The 19419-nt window shown below is 59.6% G+C and overlaps 1 protein-coding gene across 3 annotated transcripts in view; it reads right to left on the minus strand.

The window, feature by feature from the left end:
• Positions 1–792: 792 nt before the first annotated feature.
• LOC113203363 (protein nubbin-like) overlaps positions 793–19419 on the minus strand; it is a 58438-nt gene continuing 39811 nt past the window's right edge. Inside the window, exons 3-8 of one of the 3 annotated variants that reach the window (XM_052271305.1) lie at positions 18946–19143; positions 5668–5795; positions 3972–4172; positions 3284–3878; positions 2816–3188; positions 793–2720 (exon numbers count right to left, since the gene is read on the minus strand). In XM_052271305.1, the coding sequence (XP_052127265.1) occupies positions 2396–2720; positions 2816–3188; positions 3284–3878; positions 3972–4172; positions 5668–5795; positions 18946–19143 (1820 nt within the window). In that variant the 3' untranslated portion in view covers positions 793–2395. Of the gene's footprint in view, positions 2728–2815; positions 3189–3283; positions 3879–3971; positions 4173–5667; positions 5796–13883; positions 14102–18945; positions 19144–19419 lie in introns of those variants that run through there. The other 2 variants (XM_052271307.1, XM_052271306.1) reach the window with 2 other exon arrangements.

A 19419-nucleotide genomic window follows, 5' to 3' on the forward strand; every position in this document is an offset into this window, starting at 1 on the left:
GCGCGCGCGGCGCTCATTTCTTGGCCATTTCCCGTGTTATTCGACCCGGGCTTCAGCGCCATGAGGAGGTGGACTTGACCACCTGCTTTACCCGGAAGACCAAGGCCGTTGAGCGGGACCGAGTGCTGACCTGACAGATCCGAAGTGGAGCCGACAGCCGAGTGGCGAGCGTGCCGGGGCTTGGTCCACTAAACACCGGCGGGCGAGGGATCGATTCCTGGTCGAGGCGCCTTTTTTTGCGGGACCTGCTGTGGCTGAGTAGGTGGCCAGTCAGGTCCACCTCCTGGCAATAACTTTTTGGGGGTTCCTTTGGTGAGGTCGGACGGAACTTGTCGATGTGGACGCGGTTGGACGCGGCTGATTCCGTTCCGAACTCAGAAGTCGCCTACGACTGCGGTGGGGTTGGATGAGGAAAGTACTCCCCCATATTTTTTAAATTTTTGTCCGGGTGGGGAAAGAGGGGCGTGAGCATTTACGACGCCGAGCGGACTTATTCCTACAGTCGGTTCTGAAGAAGCTGGCCGGTGGCCGTTGGCGTTGGCCGTGTCGGTTACAACCATGTAGCGACAAACGGGGACGTCTTCGTCGTCACGTTGTGTACAGTCCCTTCTCCTTGTGACGCGAGAAAGGTCGGACAAACGAAATGCTCCCGGGAATGTGTTAAGTACTATATATGCCCCAGTAACTATGGTAGGAGCGGTCTGAATGTTTTAAAGTCGATTTGCGGTATTCAGTGTTATTGTTACCGTGTGGGTAAGAGAGGAAAAGATTTTGTAGTGGAATAAACAGATGAATAATCGAAGGCATGTATTTGTTTGAATTTCAAAACAAAATTACAGTAGAAATGAGTCTGCATTCTCTACAATTTTAAGGAATTATTAACACAAAACTCATGGCCACACCGATAATACATACTTTACATACAGTACATACATTTACATACACACATACGTATATAATGACTTTGTTACCCTGTACTTTGATAGTTTCTGCTGCTTATGCTGATAACCAGTTGCAACAACAACTTCATGAGGTAGGAACAAATATACCGTACATTCTTACCAGAAATATAATTTAAATAAACATTTTCTAAATGACCAAATAAAATGCGTATAGCTAGAGACGAACTAGTCCCAAACATTTAAATATCACATATACAAATCATGTACACAGATTGAATTGCACTATACATAAACTTTTTTATTCATCGCCTACTTTTTATAAAATTGCGAATGAAAATTTTGCTAACATTCTGCACAAAAACAAATAATAGGTCAAATGTCTTTTTTCTCACTAATTAGGGCAAAGCTATGCTGGTCGAACACCACCTAACATGGAAATTAGTATACCGAATTAGATTGATTGAATAGAATTTATTTAATAAATTAAACATTCAAAAGATCACGGATTTTTAGATTTGTTGCAGTCTTAGGAATAGTTTAAAAGCTGTAAAATTCTTATGGAACGATAAAGGAATGAATGAGGTATACATAGAATAACTTTGGTTTCACATTCCATTATCAGATGTCAATGGCAAAAGTATGGATCACTTTTCACAAAAAAGGTATACATAGACAAATCACGAACATGTACTTAAGGCCCTAATTTCGGAAAAAAGGGAAAACAGTAATAATAGTATTATCTGTAATAATAATAAACATATGAAAACAACAAATCAGTCATACAACTAGACAAATTTCCCGACTCACGAGTTCTACCCCATGCTTACAATCACATAAGATATGACAACTAAGTTTTAATGAGTTGAGCAAATTAAACAAGGAAAAAACAAAAAAGAAAACTGTTAACTCAAAATTGATTTATGGACTCAGCCACAAGTAGCTTTTGCAAGAACACAACAGATTAATATCAAAGGAGAATAGCCCACATTATCAGGTACTCCCAACCATTATTTGGTCAGGTATTTGGTGATTTAAAAACATGGGCGAAACAATGTCGCAATAAGATTTGCGGTGGTGGGAATGGGCGAGAAACAAACTTAGGCAAACATGGGTTAACATGACTCACTGCTATCCTCCAGGGATCGTGAGTCTCTCCCTGCAGACAGGTAGAGGCTCGTTAGCGCCGGGGGAGGGGAGAGGGGCCGTGCCGCGAGGCCTCGCCCATCCCAGCCCAGAGCGGTCCATCCTCAGGACCAACTGTCGGCACGGGGTGGGCGGGGCGCGCGGCTTGGCGGGAAAGGGGGGGGGGGCGAGAGAGGCGCCATAAGGGCAAGGCGAGATCAAGGGCCTCGCTACGCCCCGAGGAAGGGGACTGAGCCGCTCGGAGAGTCGCTCGCCCTGGAGGGTAAGCAGTGCCTATCCTACTTCTCACTCTAACTAGAAGACTCTAACGTTAAAACACAGTATCTCTCTTAACTCGTCATAGTAATACATTATTTGGTACTGTAGAGAGGAACTTTAGTAGGTGGGGCTTCGTCCAGCCATGACTGTCGGGGGGGCAGACGCGGGCCCCGCCACTCGATATGTGGAGGGCAGGTAGCTTGGTATGCTGAGGGGAGTCCGGACGACTTGGCCGACGGCTTGGGTGACGCCAGGCCCTCCGGACGCCTCCGGCTATCTGGCCAGGTCCCGACAGACTGCTGAGGGGGAGACGGAGGGCTGGTCGCGCTCGCGTTCGCGGGGTTGGAGGAGGTCCATGGGGAAGTCTTGTTGGCCCCCCTCCATGCCGGGAACGTCAAGCTTGATTCTCTTCTCCTTCTGGCGCCTGCAACAAACGCAGTGGTGATTAGACGTGGTTACGGATTGACGCCGGACGGCGGTACTCGAAAGGTCACTGGACGAAGTCCCCTCACCTGTTGCAGAACCACACCCGAACCACTTCCTTCTCCATGCCTAGGCTGTCGGCCAACATCGTGATCTCCTCCGACGTGGGCTTGGGGTTGGCCATGAAGCCCTTCTCCAGGGCGACCCGGACGTTCGTTTCGATGGACGTCCGCTTCTTCCGCCGCCGCCCAATGGCCTCGGGCGTCGTCAGGGGGTTGTTGAGTGAGTTGGGGTTCGCCATGGTGCTGTCCGCGTCCTCGAGCCACTTCTGGAGGAGCGGTTTCAGCTTGCACATGTTCTTAAACGATAGGTTGAGGGCCTCGAACCTCGAAATGGTCGTTTGCGAGAAGTCGTTGCCGTAGAGTTTACCCATGGCCAGACCGACATCACCCTGCGTGAACCCTGCAATACAGAAAAATACGTGAGTTAGAAAACATCCAGTGAAGGCTTCACAGGCATAAATGAGGTCCATTAAAAGAAAAGTAAAACGCGCTTACCAAGCTTGATGCGCCGTTGCTTGAAAGCTTTCGCGAACTGCTCGAGCTCCTCGAGGTCGGTCGTCTCCTCCAAGGCGGGCTCCAAAGCGCGTGGCTGCGGCTGCTTGCTGGCCATAGGGGTGAGCTGACCCGGAAGCGCACCTCCCAGCTGCCCCCGCAGCTGCGCCCGCAGCTGTTGGAGGGTGGCGGCGGACGGCGGACTGTCCCGGGCGGACGCGTCCGAGTCCCGCGCCGCGGACGACGCCGACGATCTTGCCGAAGACGACGAGCTTAGCCTGGCGGGCGGTGAGACGGCGCCCTGCTTCTGCAGCTGCTGCAGCTGCTGAGCTGCCTGGGCCACTGACTGCTGCACCGACTGCTGCACTTGATTCTGCAGGAAGAACTGCGCCTGCGCCGGCATCTGCGGGCCGCCGCTCGCCTGCTGGAAGAGCAGCAGCTGCTGCAGGAGCTGCTGGTGGTGTTGCTGCAGCTGCTGCTGCACCGCCTGCAGCTCCTGGGGCGCGAGCCCGGCCAGCGACGAGGGAAGGCCCGCCCCGGCCGCGTTCGCCAGTTGGCTCTGGAGGAGGAGCTGGCTCTGAGGGTTGAGTCCCATCATCTGCAAATCAAGGCGGATCGGATCGTCAGCACCGTGGAGCGCGGAGGGAGCCGAAGACGGCGGCGGGCATGAGAGCAGCGCATGCTGACTCACCTGCGATAGCTGTCCGGCCTGCAGCGCGGCGATGGCGCTGAGGTTGGGGTTGGCGCCGAGGCCGGCGCCCGCGCCCGTGGCGGGGCTGCCGCCGAGCGAGGCGCCCGCCGACGAGGTCACGTGGCTGCTGATGCCCGACGAGGGCGAGGTGGACGGCCTGCTGGGCAGGCCGGGGCCGCGCGTCACCGCGGGGGAGTCACCCTGCAACACACAAGAGAAAAAGAGGGCGGGTGAGCGAGGGGGACGCGAGCGCACAGCAGCGGCGACATGACACCGCAACAGGTGACCCTGCGGGGGGCGAGCGCCGGCGCCGGGGCGGGGCCGGCACCGACAAACTTTATTTATCAAGTGGTTTATCCACTCCTCCCGGGAGTGGGCGGACAGACGGAGCGACATCTCCATATTAGACGGGAAATTGGATTGGGCGCCCCTCCGGGTCCCTCGGTCCTCGTGGGTCCCTCCGGCGGGGGAAGTGGCCGGCCTTCCCTCCGCTCCGGCTCCCGCGGCGGCGGGCTGACGAGGCGCTACCCTTTATCGGGCGCCGCTCCATTCAGGGCGGCAGCGCCTGCATTATCACCCGGGCCGCTCTCGGACCTCGCGGATAAATAATGGAGGTGGGGCCGAGCCGAGTGTGTCCGGCCGGCCGAGGAGCCCTCAGGCCGGGCCACCCTCCCCAGCTGCGCCCCGCGAGCCGCCCGGGCCGGACGCAGGGCCGGACCGGATCGGATATTTTAATCCCGCTGGGGACGATCGCCGGGCTCTTAGCCATTCATCTTGTGCGCCAGCAAGCCCCCAGTCCCCTGGCTACTTACTCACTGTTTCCAACTTCTCTCCGCGCGCTGCTCTTGCAACGACTCGCTACACACGATGCTTCTGATACCCTCCCCCCCCCCCCTCTTGCTCCGCTCGGACCATTGCGAAATAAACGCCACGGCCGGAAGCCCCGCGCGCGCTGCTGCTGCTGTGCGACACAATGTGTCCCTTTACTGCCTGCTGCTGCTGCTGGCCGCCCCGCCGCGCCCCGCCGCGCCCCGCCGCGCCCGAGCTCGGCTCCGACAGCCGATGGGGCGCGATTACCTCACAGGGAGGTGTCGGCCGTATTTATTGCACAGGGGGACCCTGCGGGCAAGGAATCGATGCCCCCACTTCCCCTTCTCCTCCTCCCCCTTTTCGATTGGGCGACCACTGAAGAATGACTGACTCTCCACTTCCTTTCCCTTTCATTACTGGCACGCACCCTCCTCCCCCCCGACCCAACAACCCCTTCTGCTTGCTGCACCACTGCATCATTCCATTCCCCCCTGAGCAGCCACAAGTAGCCAGCCAGCCAGCCCCGCTCTCTCGCTTGCTCCCGCCCGCCGCCGCCGTCGCCGTCGCCGCCTGGGGAGACAAACTGCCCGATCTTATCCGAGGCCGCGAGGACAGTCATTACAATACACATTCCGCCTCCTGGCTGTCGCCAAAAAACGACTCAAGGCGGTGGCATCGCGTAGCCGGGGGCGGCGGGGGGCCGCTGGCCCGCTGCCTGCATATCATTCCATCAGGGGGGGCCTGTAATAAGAGGTGGCGTGCGGCCGGCCCGGCCAGCGAGCAGCTTGTTGCTTTTATGGTCCGCCATAACCACCACAAGCAGCAGCACCACCACGACGACGACCAGCACTACACCACCATAGTACCGCGAGCGCCAACTACTTACATCCGTCCTCCGGGTGGAGTCTCTCGAGTCGTCGTCCTGGGCGAGGTGGAGGACGTCGTCGGCCACGTCGCTGCCGCCGACGCTTCGGTCCTCATCGTCGCTGGCCGCGTCGCCGTTGGTCAGTCGGTCTGTAAACACACAAAACAACAAAAAAAAGTCACATACGAGTCAAAACATAAACGCAGAACACCACCAGCGCAGTTCTGTTTCTCTCTCTCTGTGCACGTGGGTGGGATATAGTTACCACTCCTTCCTGCCTCGTTAGGTCTCGAGAGGTTGGGTTCCACCTCGAGTCACACCTTTGTGCATTACACGCGCTAATCGGCGCTAGCCCGGCCCGCCTCGAGTATGAGGTTCACCGCAGAACGCGCGATTAATTAGCATCCATCTTTGTAGCGATACGAAACGAGGAGGAAAGGGGGAGAGGGGGGGGGGCTCCTCGCGGGGAGGCCCCCTGTGGTGGCGTGGAGGCTCGCCGAGGCTGCTGCTGCTGCTGCCGCCGCTGTAGCTCGTTACGTGTCGCCGTCACATCCTTCACGCCGCATCGACGGCATGACCTGCATGACGTCTGCCACAGCAGCGACCCGCCGCGGCGGTGTAACGAACGAGCACACACGAATGGAGTAACGAACCCCCCTCCCCCTACCCTTTTCAATCCTCAATGCTGCTAAAAACCACCCCCGATAAACCTCTCCCTCCCTCCAGCCCAGCCATCATCCCCCACCTACAAATCCTTAATCCGAATCTGTAAGAGAGAAGTAAGTTTCCTTCTGCTCAAATACCTTAAAGCCGACGTGACGGCACACGGCGGCGCGAGGCGTTACGTGTGCGCAGGTATGTTCGCGGAGAAGGGGGAGGAAAAGAGGGGAGGGGAGGGGGGTGATAAGTAAATAAGACGCACGGCCGGAGCGCACCGCGCCCCGGGCGGGGACCCGAAGGTTAATAAAAAGGAAAAGGAGGGACGAAAGGGGTGCCGACCCGAGCATCCGAGCCGATCCGACCCCGGCAGCAGCAGCAGCACCCCGACCAGCGACGGCGGCGGCAGGTCGGACACACACACTCACACACAATCGAGTCCCCGCTGCGTGTGTCCGCCACGCGCGAGCGCGAGCCTGCACACACACACACAACACACACACCTTAGCGTCACCGGAGCGTTTTCCCCCTGCCCGCGCACACACACACGCACGCACGGCATCCGTTCATTCCCCCCTCTTTGTCGCGAGGACGCTCGTCGTCCTTTTTACTATTATTCCCATTTTACGGGTTGAGCGCAGCAGTCCTGTGCCCTCCTCGCCACCACCACCACGTGCACGAGCCATCAAAGGAACTCGCAGAGGAACTAGCAGGCCGCGACCATTTTTCTCCTTTCCTTCCGCGGGGACGAGGACAACGACGACGACATTCGCGACGCGGATCACAGCATCCGCCCTGCTCCCCGGTCATGCGGACGTATTGATTATGTTTTTTTCGCTCTTCCCCTTTGATGACAATAACAAGCGAGTGTTGAGGCATACGATGCGTTCGGAGCCGTCTCATTCGGGCTCGGGCTGGCCTGGACCGTCCTCGGCCGTCGTCTGCTCAAGACCACGGTTTAGGACTTTTGGCCCCCACTCCGCTGGAGTTGCGGAAGGTCGAGCTGGCAGATGTCACCCGCACTCTGGCCGCATTGCGGCAAAAAGGGGTTGCCTCGCAGAAGGCCCGAGGTGAGCAAGCCGACCAGGAGGCAAATAGTGTAAAGAAGAAAATAAAAAGTAAGTCTATATCCCCGTCTATGTAACCTCACGACCTGGCGACGGCTGCTGCTGCAGCCGTGGCGACAAAGGACCCCGCGCTGCACCCAAGCCTCCGGGCCCCCCAGCCTCCGCCCGGAGCGAGGACAGGGCCGCCGCGCCGGACCCTCGAGTAGAGTCGCGTGTGGGGCTGGGGGAGCCGCCCCCGCCCGCCCGCAGGCCGATCCTCTGATCGCTCCATCGGCCACGTGTAGTTTACTCTTCCTCCACAAAGCTCGACACCGCAGCCCGCCCGCCCGCCAGGCACGCCCCGCCCGGACGCACCAAAAGGATTTACTCGGCATTCAATCGACGCGCGCGTCTTTACTTCATGAAGTCCCTCCTGCTGCCGAACGTTGAGGTGGCCATAGCCCGCTGGCAGCTGCCCCGCCCCGCCAGTTAGACTCACGGACTGACGCTGACGAGCCACGAGATAAACCATTTGATACCACCGGGTACCGGGTGCGACTGGACGGCGGCTGTCGCCAGGGAGCGAATTCCTCGCCGGAAATGGTACCTGTTCTTACTTCCGTCTTGCTTCCCCCCCAAACCCCACCCCACCCTCGGGCCACCGCCGGCTCCACGCACAACACCCACGCGCTCCAACTTTTTCTTTTATTTCACTTTTTGTTTTGTGTTTTTTACATGCAAGCCTCTGCTAAATTAGCTCGAAGCTGGCCGCGCTAAAACGTTCAAAATACCGTACTGGTTTTCACGGCCAGGATATAATACAGTAATACAGTCTCAGAAAGAGAAGCTCTGCTCCTGCTTTATTCCGGCGCTGGCGGGGCGGGCGCCGTACCGTGCTGATTCTGCTGCTCATTTACAAGCCGCCGGCCGCCGCCGGACCTTCCTCCTGCAGCCGCTGCTGCGCTCGTAAAACATGCGTCGCTACGAGGCGCCTTTCATCTCGGCTCGCAATCTCCCCCGCCGCTTCCCCCCCTTCTCTCTCCCTCCACGACACCGGCCCGATAATTTAATTAGAGCAACAACACCTGATGTCGGGGCCGGGGCGGGAGCAGGCGTGTGCGCATGCAAAATACCCCGGCGAGCGCTGCAATTTGTACTTTGGCGCCAAGGCCTGCTGCACTCCTCCCCCCGCCCGCCCGCCCCCGCTGGTTACGGCCAGGCTACTCCAGCGAATTATTCAAATGACACAAAACACATGCACAGTGGGCGCTGTTAGGACTAACGCGCGCTGTGCAGCGGCGGAATTGAGTCATCATCGCAACCCATCTATGCAAAAGGAAATAAAATACAACAGCGACGCTACAATAGGCCGCCGCCGGTTAGGTAACCGGCACAAAAAATGAACCTAACGACAGGATTTTTAGGTCGCGCGGACTCTGTTGCAGCTTGACCATCGGGCTCGTGGCTCTACTGCTCAGGCGGGCGTCATCCGCTACTGTACGCCGCGCACACGACATCACCGTCGCCTCCATCTTCCAATTACAACCTCAGCTGCAGCTCGGGCAGCGCGGCTGTATAAATCAGACTCGAAATAACAACACTCGAGAGCTCGAACAGCAGCAGCAGGAGCGAGGTGAGAAGCTTTTGGCCGCCAACCGACCGCGCACACCAAGCAGTGCGTCGTCATATCGGAGCCCGGCGTGCCGTACGACACATAGCGTCGGTGCACCGGCGCCGCCGCGCGGGGCCGGCCGGCGCGTTTCCAGGCGGCTGCAGGCGGCTGCAGGCGGCTCCAGGGGCCCTGCCTGCATGTGCTAATTAAAGTCATACGCAGTAAAGTCTCCTTTAACTACCGCGCGCGGCACCTCGCGTGAGGACGGCGGCGCCGGCGACCAGGGCGACCACCTCCACGACGGGCACCCGGAGGGGGACCTGGAGGGGGACCACCTCGACGACGGCGTCGACCACGGCGAGCCGCAGCAAAGGGCGCGAAACAAGTTGCGGGGCTCCTCGATGTGGAGTGTTTTCGGCGGTACGTACTTACTACACTGTCGGAACGTGAAAATGAAAAAGATAAAATAACACAAGATGTGCCCCCCCATCGGCAATAACGGCATTGCACACGCACATGCGGCGGCGGCGTGCGGTCCGAATTGAAAAACCTTAATATTCCCGATGAGACACCACCGGGGCGCTCGCTCCGGGGCCAGCCCCGCCCGGCCACCGCCGAGGAGGCACAGCCGAGGCTGCTGCTGCAGGCTCCAGGCGAAGGCCCCTGCTCCGTTTTATGGCTGCATATATCTCCTCTTTCATAAGGCATCGCAATAATTAACAAAAACGACATTAATAAATGCTATTGATAGATCGCCAGGCACGGTACTGAGATGAGAGGAGGGGAGGGGTGGTGGCGAGAGGAGTGAGAGACGGAGAGAGGAAGAGCAAGAGAGAGGAAAAGCAAGAGAGAGAGAGGGAGAGAAAGGGAGAGAGGGAGAGCGCCCGCCGCGGTGTCGAAGGGCAGGTTTGAGAGAGGGGGAGGGGGTTCCGCTCCGAGTTATTGGTATGAATAACTAAACACGGTCGAGGCTGCTGAGGCTACTCCGGTCGGATTGGTTGCGGTCACGCGACGCCTGTGACGCCGCCGAGTGCCCTGCCGCCGCTGCTGCAGAGAGAGAGACGCCGGCGCCAAGCGGGCGCGCTGCCGACGCCGCCGGAGCAGCTCGTCACGGCGTCGCGGCGCAAGATTAGCGAACCCCCCGCCCACGAGTGTATATTTAAGTGCGCTCTATGGAGAGTCAAACAGCGTCTCCCCGAGTGCAACAGAGGCGACTTGTCGCAGCCACAAAGCCCGCGCACATACATACAAACGCACACGCACACGAGCGCACGCACGCACGCACGGACCACCACAACCACCACCACAACCCCGGCGGCGGCCCGGCCCAGCGGTGCAACCGACAGCCAATTAACCACATCTTTATGTCACCGCCCGGCCCGGTCCGGCCCGGCCCAGGGCCCGGCGCACCCAGCCGAGCGCAGCACCGCCGCCGCCGCCGCCACCAGCAGCACTGCTCATAAGACCGTTGGCAAAAATTAATTACGTCGACAAATTATATACTTGCTACTGGTCGCTTGCTTGCCACCAACAGCAGCAACAGCAGCAGTGGCAGGGCAGGGTGGTCGTTGGTCGTAGCGGTCGTATTCGTGGTGGCGGGATCATCGTCGTGTGGGTCGTATGGTGTGCACGTTAATAAACGCGATCAGCAAAAAACCCCTTGTGCTGCTTCTGTCTGACCGCTTCTGGTCCTCCTGCTGCTCCTCCTCCGACCGTCTCATCACGCCTCATCCCTCCGTGGCCCGACCGGGGGGACGGCGGGCGGCGCGGCCGGCCAAAGGAGGGAAATCGGCCAAACATGCAAATGTATTAAACGGCAGTAAAAAGCGCTGCGCGGCCGCTCAGGCTCCGCTCGGCCCTTTGGAGCACCGGCGGCGGCGGCGGCGGCATGCGGCGGCAGGAGGCCTTTTGCAGGCAAAGCCGAGCGAGCAGCGGAGACAGACAGATCCATCACCCGCGGGACAGATCCACATCAAACTGGCCGCGTCCGTCAGGCGGACGGACGGACCGACTGTCCGGACGACGACTCGCCGACGACGACGATGCGCGACGCTACGCCACGCCACCGCCCCGCGCGCCGCCATTCCACGGCCGCTCAAAAGGGTACGTCAAGGGTACGATTTTTGTGTGTGCGTGTATGTGTGTCTGTGTGTCTGTGTGTAATTAGGGGCCTTTAGGTATGCAGGGCCGACGGGCGCCGCCGTCGCCGCTCGCCCGCCCAAGCCACCGCTGGACTTTAAAACAAAAGACAAAGTGACCCCGAGCCGCCCTCGTATACAAAAGGACCTCGCCTGATCAGCATCAGCAGCAAGTGTAGTAGTACACTGCGTCGGCTCGATTTAGCGACGTTTTATATTGGTGCCAATGAGGAGAGGAGGAGGAGGAGACCGCCGCCGTGTCGTTGGCATTCAGAGCACGCCGCCGTCAGCCTCCGGTGCTTGTGTCATCACAAGCACAGCGGCTTGCTGCTGATGCGGTCGCGGATGCTGAAATATCACTGATGGCTCGGCTGGCAAGCTCACGTGCCCAGCTGCGGGGCTCCGGCTGCAGCGCCGCACCTGCAGGTGCTAACGACGTGCCGCCGGGTCCCCGCCGGGTCCCCGCCGGGTCCCCGCCGGGTCCCCGCCATGACCCTGACACAGGGCCCCGCGCCTGCTGCCCCCGGGCCGTCGATCCAGGTCAGTGTCGCTGTCGATGCAGAGCTGAGCCGCCGGGAGCGACATGCGAGCAGCAGACAAGCACGCGCGCCTATGCTCTCTGCCTTTTGTCTCTAACCCCCCCCCTTCCCCCTGCTTGCTTTCCCCTTCTCCCTCCCTCCCTCCCTCTTTCCCTCTCTCTCGTTTGCGACCTCGGGAGGCCGCTGGAGAGCGAGTGAGAGAGAGAGGGGAGGAGGAGAGGGTTGCGAGTGAGGCAGGTGCACGCACGTCAACAAACCCGCCGCAATCCCTCAATCCCCCAGGCCCCAGGCCGGACCGGGCCGCGGCCTAAGCAGATGCGCGCGTCCGTCCGCTGGGCCCCTCCGCGCCGCCCTCCGCTAGAGTCCTAGAGAAGATGGTCCGCGACGCTTATAGCAGTGGAAGAATGCGAAACGGTCGCTAGAAGGACGCGGTTATATTTATTGTTATAGAGGGCCGAGGCGAGCAGCAGCAGCGGGCGCGCCCGAGCAGGCGAGGTGGTGCGCGCGGAGGAGTATGGTGTCGACATTAAATTTGTTCTGCTCAATTTATCGTAATTAACGGAAAAGTAATAAAAGCTGCAGCGGTGGGGTCGTTTGGACCGGACGGGGGCAGGGTGGGGGCGGCGCCGGCGGGGCCTGGCTGGGGCCCCGGCAGCAGCAGCAGCAGCAGCAGCAGCAGCAGCAGCAGCAGCAGCAGCAGCAGCAGCAGCAGCAGCAGCAAGCGCAGAGGCGCCGACGACGCCACCGTCCGCTCCGTTCGCAGAAAAGCCTCGGAAAATTAGGGACAATCATCGCCACCCCCAAAAACACACGCCATTTCTTCGTACTCCTTCTACGAGGCGGGGCGCGGGCCCTGCAGGGGCGGGGGCGGCGGGCAGGGGAGTTACGCCCCGGGGCAGCAGCGCCGCCGCCGCCAGGCCTTGTTATTTCCCGGCCAGGTCGGGGCCCCGGAGGCGGCCGGGCCGCTTTGAGAAATCGGAACTAATGACTCATGCTTCCAGAGTGCTATTATGACATTTGCTGCTGAGGTAGATGAAGGGGGAAGGAGGAGGAGGGGGGGGGTGCGTCCGTCCGGCCAAGACGAGAGTCCCTGCTCCCCAATATATAATAATAATGACGATACAATGGATCCGGATAAGGCTGACGAGGGCGGAGAAGTAAAGAGGGAGAGAGAGAGAGGTGAAAGAATCCGAATATGAAAAGAGGAAGGGGGATAATCACTCGGCACGCTAAGGCGACACTCACGTATGCACCACTGTCGGCGCCGGCGCCCACCCGCCCCGCCCGGCACTCACCGTGCGCGCTGTGGCAGAGTGCGCGTCTGGCCACCCCTGGAGCTCCCGCGTACTACTACAATTAGTGCGCCATCATCGCATATACGACCGGCCACATAAATCTCAGTTATACCGCACACACACAGCGGCCGGCGCTGCTGCTGCTGCAAATGAAATCCGATGATGACAAACCAGTTAGCAGCGCGGCCAAATCACAGACCAAAGGCAGAGAAGCGAGCGAAACGAGCGCAGAGCGGGGCGGGCAGGGGGGCTTCAGGGGAAGGGGGCGAAAATTGCCCCGACGGCGGCGGCGGCAGCAGCCCAGTCAAGAAAAGTATATATGACCCCTCTGGCCGCTGGGCCGAAAGTAAACTGGGAGCAAACGGCGGAAGCAGAGCAGGGGGGAAGGAAAGGGAGGGCCCGGCGGCGCGGAGAACAGCGGGAAATATGAAAGCGATGAGTTTGGTGCCGCCCCGCACCCACCCCTCCACGAAGTAAAGGGGCTGCGCGCGCTCATTGCCAACAACTAATGGCTTTTACTTTTGGGGCGCGCGTAAGGGAGATTTAAACCCCCTCTACGAGCGCCAACATCATGGGGCGAGCCGCGCCCCGCAGCACGGCGGAGAGAGGCGGGCTGCCTAACGCCGGCCTGGCGGGCGGACGGTGGCCTACCCAACGGGCGGACGATGGCCTACCCTCCAGGCGGACGGTGGCCTACCTAACGGGCGGACGGTGGCCACCCAACGGGCTGATGGTAGCCTACCCAGCGAGCGGACGGTGGCCTACCCGCCAGGCGGACGGTGCCCTAACCAACGGGCGGACGGTGGCCAACCCAACGGGCTGATGGTAGCCTACCCAGCGGGCAGACGGTGGCCTACCTAACAGGCGGATGGTGGCCTACCTAACAGGCGGATGGTGGCCTACCCAACGGGCGGGCGGTGGCCAAGCCAACACCCACCAGGCGCACTCACCCGGCAGCAGGAAGGCGAGCGTCATGGCGGTGTCTTGGCTCACGGCGGCGACAAGCTCATGATGGCCGGCCGAGTGCCATGAAGGCGTGTCGTGGCGCGGCGTAGCAGGAGGGAAACCGGCCGCGGTCGGCGCGCGAGACGCCTCCTCCTCCGCCGCCGCTACTGCTGCTCCACCGAGAGATGAGTAGATACTGACTGGATGCAGCAGACTCCCGCTGGTCCAGCCCGCGCCGGCCGGCTGCCCACACTGCAGCAGCAGCAACAGCAGCGGCGGCCCGCGGGCAGCTGGCCAGCCCGGCCTGACTCCCCCGCCCGACGCAGCCAACCGGCGGAGGGCCGTGCCGTCCCGTCGGCCGTCGGGCGGGAGCGCGGCGGGGTCTGAATACATTACGAGGAGTGGGTGCACCGCGCCGCGCTCCTCCCCGACCACCCCCATCTGCCCGAACCTAACCACCGTGAAAACGCCCGTCGATTACATTTTACGAGAAAACAAACGAAAAAATAAAAAGGTCAGTCCGGGAAAAGTACAGCAGCAGCAGAGGGCAGACGACACAGGCAAACCACCACTGCCACCGGCAGCGGCGGCAGTCAACCAGGTAACCGGTAAGGCAACCAGCCAGATGGCGAGCGGCCCCGAATAAATACCCTCCTCTCCTCGGCGTGGTCAACAAGGCTATAACGCAAACACGCTCGCGACCTGACCCCCCGCCGCGCCGAGCCTCGCCCTGCCCTCTGCCCTTTTCTTTTCGCCCTTCAATAAATATTTGAATTCCAATTCAACGAGAAAGGAGATGGGAGAAGGCCGCGGCCGAAAAGGAGGTCGGGGGTGGTGGTGGTCAGCGGCATAGGGCAAGGTAGTAGAGGCCGCGACCCCGCCGCGCACCGCTGCTGCTGGACCTCGCCGACCCGACGGCTCCCCCGGCCTCGGCCACCCTCCTCGGCCAGCCTCATTTGGTAATAATGATATTCCGCGCCGAATTTCGCACGCGACAGTTATCCCCTCGTAGACGCACACACACACACGTGGCCATCGCTCATAATGCACAGCGTGTGTGTCTGTGTGTGCCAAAGATCCCCGACGTGCAGTATTACGTTGCCATGGCATTATGCACGAAAACTGAGTGCAAATGCGGTGCGGCGGCGTGCGGGGGGTGTTGGGGGAGGGCCAGGAGGAGGGCGTCTGGCCGTGTGGGTGAGTGAGCGCCGCTCGCGCTGCCGGACACGAGGGTCAGTCGGTATAGGGAAAACAGAGAAGGGGGAGGGAATGCACACAGAGGGGGGGGGGAGCCACGCGTGAGAAAGACAGAAAGAGCGAGAGAGAGAGAGAGCGAGAGAGAGAGAGCGAGAGAGAGAGAGCAAGAGAGAGAGAGAGAGAGCAAGAGAGAGAGAGCGAGAGAGAGGGGGGGGGAGGGGGAGAGGGGAAGAGAAGGTCTTGTCTGCTGGCACGGCGAGAGGAATTTGCCGACTGCATACTTTCCCCGGTGTGTGCTACGCAGTGCCACGCCGCCACACCACGCGGGTCAGGGGTTGGATCTGAATAACAATTGCCGCTGCACCGCCGCCGCGCCGCGCCCGCTCCTCCATCACCATCACCTCTTGCTTGCTCGCTTTGGAAGCCCCCGAACCGGACCGGACCTGGCGACTGAATCAATGAATGGCTGCGGCCGAATGGATGCAGCACCCCGAGCGGCAACAGCGGCAACGGCAGCGCAAAGTGGCTCTTTCCGCCCTGTCTGTCCTACTCTCTCTCCCGAAGGCGCCGCGAATACATAATCGATGAGGCGACCCCGCGCGCCCCGCGCGATCAACGCGAAATAAAACGAGAACAAACACCGCAGAGTGAGTAGAGTGTGGGTCTCGGGCTCTGCGCGGCCGGACCGGACCAAACACTTTGACATGGAAATGATGGGGGCAGCGCGGCGGGCGCGAGGGTGATCAGCTCCTCGAGGAGCCGACGCTATGGGCCGCTGCGGGCCAGACAGATGCTGATGGACGCTGCCCATCGCCCGTGCGAATGACCTGCATCCGTCCACCAGAACCAGACCAGCGGCGCGGCGCGGCGGGGGTGGAGCAGGACGCGGAGCAGGGGATAGGTATAGGCAAAACTGCTCGACACCTGCGCTGGCTCGGCGACCTCCTCCTCCACCTCCTCCTGCTCGTCCTCGCCCTCCACCCCCACCCAAGGCGGTGGTATAGCTGGAATGGGGACGCTCCGTACATGGTCCCGGCTCGGGCTCAGTGCAAGTCATGCAGCTCGGGGTGACCCCGGCGGCGGGCCGGTGGTGGGCCAGCTTCTCCTCCTCCTCCTCCTCCACCACCGGCCTCTTCTCTTATTCATTGACCAGGGGAGCTGGCGTGGTCCACTGGCGATCAGCACCGCCGCGCCATCCACAACCTGTCGGGTCGGGCCGAGCCGGGCTGAGCTGCTGGGCTGCTACGCGGGCGAAATTCGAAAAATAAAATAAAACCCAAAACGAAAAACACGACATGCGCGCGCGGGAGGAGGGGAATAAGGCAATCGCGCGGTGCTCGTCGCGCTCGCATCGCGGCCAACTCCTTTGCTGCTCGGAGAGACGCGACGGCTGAAGGCTCGACTTGGCCCGGGGCCCGCGAGCAGCGCGCCGGCGACAAGCGTGCCGAGAATGGCAATGATGAATGGTATGAGCGAGTGTTTCGCACGACGCGCAAGGAGGGTCATTTCTCTACGCGAGAGCCCCACACCAACCACCACGGGCTCTGCCGCCCCATGCCCAGAGCAGCGCGCTGGTGCTGCGAGCAAAGCGCCCGGAGGCTACTTGATGCCGGAAATCATTACCGCATTGTCGCTCTTTGTTTCTCTCCCCCCTCCCCTGTTTCTCGCTCGCGCCGCCGTGTCGTGCCTCGCTCGCCTGCATATGTACTCTTTTTCCAAACAGATTCCATCTCGGCCCTTCGTGCCTCGGTCCCTCTCTGCCGTTGCTGCTGCTGCTGCGGCCGCATAGATGACATTCGCTGCATTTGCGTGATGCGCGACAATGTGGTCGAAATTCCGCCCGCGCTGCAGTGTCGTGATGGAAAATATTAGCGGGGGGCCGCGAAAAATAAAAATAAAATGGCAAATCAACGTAACCTATTGCGAGACTTTCATGGCCAGAAACATTTCGTGCATAGAGAAAAAAAAAACAGCTGAGGGGGTATTTGGACAAGCGGGGAATATCGTGTTGTTATTCAAGCGGACGACCGATAAAACATACAACATACATAAAAGCAAAAAAATAAGTAAAAAGAAAGATCGAGGCGTCCGCGTCCCCCTCTCTCGTCCCATATGCATACCGCTGTCGAGTCATCGCTTGTGATTTGGGAGTCAGCGCGGAGGGGACGAGCCGCGTGGTCAGGTGCAGGGGCAGGGAGGGAGATAGGAAAGGACGAGAGAGAGAGAGAGAAAAAAAAATCGGCTAGCTATACGACTATTATTATTATGCAGCGATTCGCAGGGTTCCCATCCTAAACCTCCGCGATATGCAAATCGAGGGAGGCCGGTGGACAATGACGGCATTACACTCAAAATGCCGCAAATGACGGACGGCCAAAAAAATGTACATTTGAAAAAAATGGTTTTGCATATGTGCGGAATCTCGCCCACAGTAGCAGCGCGCGCATCAAGGACAAAGGCGAGCCGGCGAAAAAATGTAGCAAAAAAGCAGCGAGAAGAGAGAGAAAAAAACGAGACACATTCAAGATGGGAAGAGCGGGACGGACAAAGTCAGCGCCGCACACACACACACACACACATGATGGATACAGGCTGCGTGACTGACCAAGTGACCACCGCACCGCCGCGCCACGCCGCGCCGTCAGCAATGAGCCTTAATTTGTATACTTCCAACGGGAAATAACGCCACACACAGCTGCGCTATACGGCTCCCAAAGACGTTCATTTGGCGAAATAAAAGAGAATAAGTGCGATAAGCTGCCCCGTGCCCGTGCCGTGTGGCGGTTGTACAGTGCCCGAGAGCGCCGCATGCTAAACTATCAATGCACATGCACGAACCCACAACGCGAAACAGTGCCATTTTTAATACGCTACTTTTTTTTTCGCAACTTTAAGTACCCAACTTTACCGGCACGACACGGCAGTAAGCAACTATGTTTCTGCCCATTTTTTTATATATTTATCTTTTCCAATGGAAATGTTAGCAACATGGTCCCAGGCACAGTATCACGTTCAAAAAATCAGAACATCTTCCGGCTGGCTGCTATGGCCGTATGGTGTGGTGGTGGGCCCCCGCGCTCCGCGCGCGGATAAACTGAGCCGTACTTACGCACACGAAAGTGGTTCACTGGAGCAAAACGCGCGCGTGTGTGTGTGTGGAAAGTAAACCCAGGGGCCGCCGAAAAATAATCGCAGCAGCGGCGGGCGTAATTAACATGAGAGTATGTACGTTCGACGGCTTCGACTGATTACCGTAAGTACAGTACGAGCTCAGTACACGAGCGTGCACGGGCGAGAGTACGCTTAGCGTGCGTAGCGTGCGTGCGAGGTGCGAGCGGGCGCGGCCGCAGCAGGGTCGCACACACGAGAAGTGCGAAACCCAAAGAGGACTGACTAAAGGCCTTATCGCACCAAAACAGAAGAAATGAATAATAATAAACCTCTCTCCTCGGGCGCGCAACGAGCTGACAGACACTATGCGAGGAGCGCGGGGGCCGCTTATCGCGGGTAAAATTAATTGTGTAACAGGCAGGAGCTGCTCCCACAAGCAGCACTTTTGGCATATTCATAACGGCAAGAAGTGCAAGCGCCAGACAACAATGACATTTCAAGACGGAACACTTAAGCGGGAGAGGCGCGTTGTAGGTACTACTCCTCTGGCAAGTGCGTGACACTGCTGCTCGGTCCCGGCGGGGCGAGGGGAACTCGGAGAGATACAAACATGGGGCTCCCGGAGTCTAATTGGCCGAGATAACAAGCTCTGTCCGACTTGATTGAGTCCCAGAAGCAACCACCACACATGTGGGCGTATGGAGACAAGCACTGAAAATAAAAACTACTACGTATACAGTTTGTTTCCTGGCTACTCACCATGACCCAGGGCTATCCTGGCGCGGAGGGCGGCCGCCGCCTGGAGGTCCTGGACGGCGTCGCGCTCCCGACTTCTGTCCCGGTCGTCCCGGTGGTGGTGTCGGTGGATATGGTGCTGGTGGTGGTGATGGTGGTGATGGTGGTGGTCCTCGGGGATGTGCCATCTCAGCGCGTCACCGCCGGACAGCCAGAGTTTGTCTGCGCACCAAGGGGCGAGAAAGGCGGCTGTTAGTGTGTCCACCATGGTGACCACGGCGACGGTCGCGACCGCCACAAATAAAAAGGTTCCACGGCAACAACACTTCGACTAAAGGCGCGAGGAGCACACCGCCGTCTCCGAGCCGCGCCGCCCGAGTCGATACACCGCACCGCGCAGCCGGCCGGCTTCTGATCGGGAGGAGGGAGAGGAGGACGAGCACGAGGGTCGTCTCCTCCGCGCCCGGCCTGCCTCGCCCGGCGGCGGGCTCCCCCCCC

Source organism: Frankliniella occidentalis, unplaced genomic scaffold, assembly GCF_000697945.3.
Source record: "Frankliniella occidentalis isolate FOCC.00 unplaced genomic scaffold, Focc_3.1 Scaffold157, whole genome shotgun sequence".
NCBI lineage: Eukaryota > Metazoa > Arthropoda > Insecta > Thysanoptera > Thripidae > Frankliniella > Frankliniella occidentalis.